Here is a 4,040-nt window from a genome sequence, read left to right as displayed (position 1 = left end):
TTCAGTAGCTGCCCTGAGAAGATTCACTTCAGTCGTGCAGTCACTTCTTAATCTGTAGGCCACGTGCACTCGGTGACCTTGCAGGAAAATTCCTGGTGTTGGGAGTGTCTGGAAAGTCCTGCTGCCCCCACCCCGGCAGTCTTCTGTGGGTCTTCTCGTGGGTTCCTGATATCTGTGAATTTACTGATCAGAACTTTTGATCGTTACCACCTGTGGCCTGTGCTGGCTTCTCTGTCCCTAATGGGCTGGGGCAGCACCGGGAGCCGTGATTGGACGGCTCAGGCCACAGGAGATGGGAGTGGCCATTGATGGAGCTTTTGTCTGATTTGAAGCGCTTTCGCTTTCTTCATTTAGCAACTTAAAATGCCTTATTCTTCTGTGGGCGCTGTGTCCTTTCCGTGAGCACAGTTTTCGAAATAATGCAGCTGCTTTAACGTTGACTTTTTCTCTTATGGAAAAGGACCAAACTCTTTCACGGGATCTTCTGGGACACTGGCCGGTGCTCATGATGCTCACTGGGACCCGAGAGAGAAGCTGTCTAAAAGGTAATGTGTTTGCTGGACACGCCCCTCTTTCCCTCCCTCCCCCTGTGGGCGCGAGGCTGCACTGGCCGCAGAGACTAACCAGAGCCGGGAGGGAGCACCTTCATGCCGTTTCCCACTCGGTGGGCCGCCGCCGAGTGCTGGGCTGTGCCCGCCCTTCAGGGGAGCTGCCCAGGGAAGACCTGGCTGATGGTCCGAGACGAGGCTGCGGCTGGAGGAAGGTGCTGTTTTTAGGAAGGAGGAGGGTGTTTTGCCCTTTTCCTACGTGGACTTAGAATTTACTCATGATTTTAATTCTAGGAAAGTCAGGGCAGGATTTAACTGAGAACAAGTCTCTCTCATTAAACTGTTCCCTGACATTAAACTGACTCCTTGGTGACTGGTTCCCATGGTGATGAGTAACCTTGTGCCCGCCCCCTGCAGCCACGAGGCAGGAGTCCCTGGGGGCGCGGGAGCCCCGGAGAACCTGACCTTCAGGGAGCGCCAGCGCCTCTTCTCCCAGGGGCAGGACGTGTCCAACAAAGTGAAAGCCTCCCGCAAACTCACGGAGCTGGAGAACGAGCTGAACACGAAGTGAAGGAAGGAGGAGGCGCGCCTCTGCTCCCCGCGCCCTCCCGCCGGTTCTGTGGGGCCCTGGTGCTTCCGGCTAGGCAGTGGCTGGGGTTCAGGATGCTCAGCCCGGGAACTGCTGTTTACCAGCGAGGCCACGTGCGCAGGGAAACCCTGGGCTCCTGTGACCTCCCACTGGGGGCAGGTGAAGGGCAGGAGGTGCTGAGGCCCCCCGCTCCCCTTCTCCCGGGAGCACGGAGTCCTGTTCTCTGCTCAGAAGCCTGCTCCCGCTCAGAGAATAGCTTGAACTACCCAGAGGGTGTTTGCACTACAGAGGGCAGCTGCGCTGTGGACAGTCCAGTCGGGCGGATCTGCCTGGAGCACCGGCTGCGGAGGGGGCGGGTGGAGGTCCAGCCTCCCTCCTGCCCCGCCCGCTCCTCAGGTGCAAGCCCTCCTGACCCGCTTACCTATTTGATGGGAAAACTTTCTCAACAGAACATTTTGAGGCTTTAAGCTTAGGAAATTTTATTTTTATAAATACCAGATTAGTTCTATTAAACCACTGGTGATTTTGAAGGTGGCAGTTAGCGTTAGAACGTTAACTATTTCAGATGCCTGAGGGGATCTGTGAGGAGCCAAGAGCTCAGTGTTGCGTGAAAAGGAGCCGGTGTTAGGATGGTGTCAGGATGTGAGTCCTGGCGAGGAGCAGCCGCTGCTCAGGGATTTTACATTCGGCCGAGAGCGACGCCCCATGCTGCGGGGGGCAGGGGGGGCTCTGCCACCGGCCCCTCATTTACATCCTGAGAATGACTTGTGTGGCAGTTCAAGCTATTTTTGTACACTCTGGTAGGATTATTTAATTTCCATTTGTTGAATTATTAGTTACCACTGTCGTTTCTTCAGCTGTGACTGTGTGGCTGATGTCGGGGAGGCGGACCTCACTTTGTTTTATATTGTGTGATGTTAAATGGTAAATTACTTTGTGATTATGATCAAATTTTCTATGGACAAAGCCCTGAGGTGGGGTTGGGAGGCTTTTCTGTGCCATGTTGCTGTCTGACAAATGTGTCTGTTAGAAACCCGCACACTTTCATGGAGGGGGAGGGGCTTCCGGCCTGGGACCCACGGGTGAGACTGTAGGGTAAGCCTTTCCAGGGCGCGTGTCAATCGTCCACGCGGCCAGGGCTCTGGTCAGGGGGAGGGCAGCGGAGGGGCCTGCGTGGCTGTGAAGGATCGCACGGTGCAGGCGGCTGGAGAGCAGGCTCCTCCCAGGCACCTCGAGACACTGGCAGCCCCACAGGGCGAAGCTCACATGTCCCCCAAGAGATGCTGTGGACCAACTGCTGTTCTATTAACATATGGAAAGGCCCGTGCCCACCAGCACGTGAGCGACATGCGGACACTGCACAGGGCCCACCAGCACGTGAGCGACATGCGGACACTGCACAGGGCCCACCAGCACGTGAGCGACATGCGGACACTGCACAGGCCAAGGTGGTGGCCTGCCCTCCAGGCGGGTTTGGCCTTTCATGACTGCACTACTGTGGACACATCCAACTGCTGTAGCTTCCATTCTACTGTATTCCAGCCCAGCCTATTTTTAATAAACTTTGTATGTATTTAAGTGCATTTGCTGTTGTTGATTTTAGTAGCACTGGCGAGATTATATTTGTAATATCAGCCTCCCTCCCCCTCCCTCCTCCCTGTCTGTCATTCACTAAACAGGAGCCCAGTGTCCTGTCCTTGGGGCAGTGTTCCCAGGTGGTCCCTGGAGCAGGCGATGCGGCGGGACTGGGGGGGGGGGGGGGGTGCTCTCAGCTGGGCCCATTGTCTTCATGCAGGCGGTGCCCTCGGCCAGCCACTGGGGACACTGGTTCCACGTCCCCCACAGCAGGTCAGAGACGGTGTAGAGTCTGCATAAACATGCAGCTATAAAGAAGAGGGACAGGGCACTTGAGGGTTTAACAGAACAACCCCTTTTGAGTCGAGATGGCAGCCTCTTTGGGAAAATGAAATTCTTCCCTTCGGGGAGCCGAGGCTGCTGAGGCAGAGGTTCCGCCCCCGAGGCAGAGGCTGCTGAGCTGGTGCCTGGAGCCCAGGCAGGGATGTGCTAGCTGTGGGTTGGGGCGGGTGCAGGAGGCCGAGGTCTGCGCCCTTCATCCAACTTCCTGCCGGGTCCTCCTGAGGGAAGCCTGGTGGCCAGGCTGGGGCGACGGCACCCCTTCGTGCTGCTGTGAGTGCGTCTGAGCGGCAGGGGGCTGTCGGGAGCAGCTTCCTTTAGAGCGGCCCTGGTGGTGTCTCGGGTCCGGTCCACACCTGTTCCCTGGGCGGTGCCTCTGCCTTTCTAAGTGCTTATGGAGGCTGTGGGGCAGATGGCCCCACCTTCCACTCGGGCAGTGAAGGTAAATGCACCAGCAAGCACTCCCGCAGCAGAGGGAGGAGCCTGCGAGCCCTGAGGTCAGCCTGTGGCGTTAGAGTGCTGCCTCCCCATTGGTCCCCGTCCCCGGGCAGCCCCAATAAAGCCAGCCCCCCAATAAAGCCCCCCCCCCCATAAAGCCAGCCCGGCTGTGCGGACCCGACACCCAGAACAGCAGGTGGGAAACAAGAGCCAGCGGGCGCTCGGGGCTTCTGTCCGTTTGTCTGGTTTTGTGTGTTGGTTTGCCTTTATTTCTATTAAGTATCACAACCTGAACACTTGGAAATTACGAACGTGGAGTAGACGTGGAAACTGTCCGAAACCCTGGAGGGCCTGTGGCTACAGAGTCCGACGGTCAATGAACCTGTGATGTCTCCTCCTCCTTTCTAGTTGTTTGATTTCCAATAAAATGCGAGTGATGCTCAGAAGACCGGGCTCTGGGGCTGGTTTCCCTCCAGTCGTTCCTGCAGCCCCACCTGTGGCCACGGGGACAGCGGGGCCCGCACAGTAGGAACAGGGAGGAGGCAGCGCTG

At 57.3% G+C, this 4,040-nt stretch overlaps 1 protein-coding gene across 1 annotated transcript in view; it reads left to right on the top strand.

The window, feature by feature from the left end:
* Nucleotides 1-2,720, top strand: part of MLLT4 (myeloid/lymphoid or mixed-lineage leukemia; translocated to, 4) — a 69,154-nt gene extending 66,434 nt beyond the window's left edge. The window contains exons 30-31 of the mRNA XM_014542265.1: nt 459-545; nt 966-2,720. Of these exons, the coding sequence (XP_014397751.1) occupies nt 459-545; nt 966-1,119 (241 nt within the window). The 3' untranslated portion in view covers nt 1,120-2,720. The remainder of the gene's footprint in view (nt 1-458; nt 546-965) is intronic.
* The last annotated feature ends 1,320 nt before the right edge of the window (nt 2,721-4,040 follow it).

The sequence above is a fragment of the Myotis brandtii genome, unplaced genomic scaffold, assembly GCF_000412655.1.
Source record: "Myotis brandtii unplaced genomic scaffold, ASM41265v1 scaffold1077, whole genome shotgun sequence".
NCBI classification, from domain to species: domain Eukaryota; kingdom Metazoa; phylum Chordata; class Mammalia; order Chiroptera; family Vespertilionidae; genus Myotis; species Myotis brandtii.
Note: the sequence above shows the minus strand (reverse complement) of the source record. Positions and strands in the feature narration are given on the sequence as shown.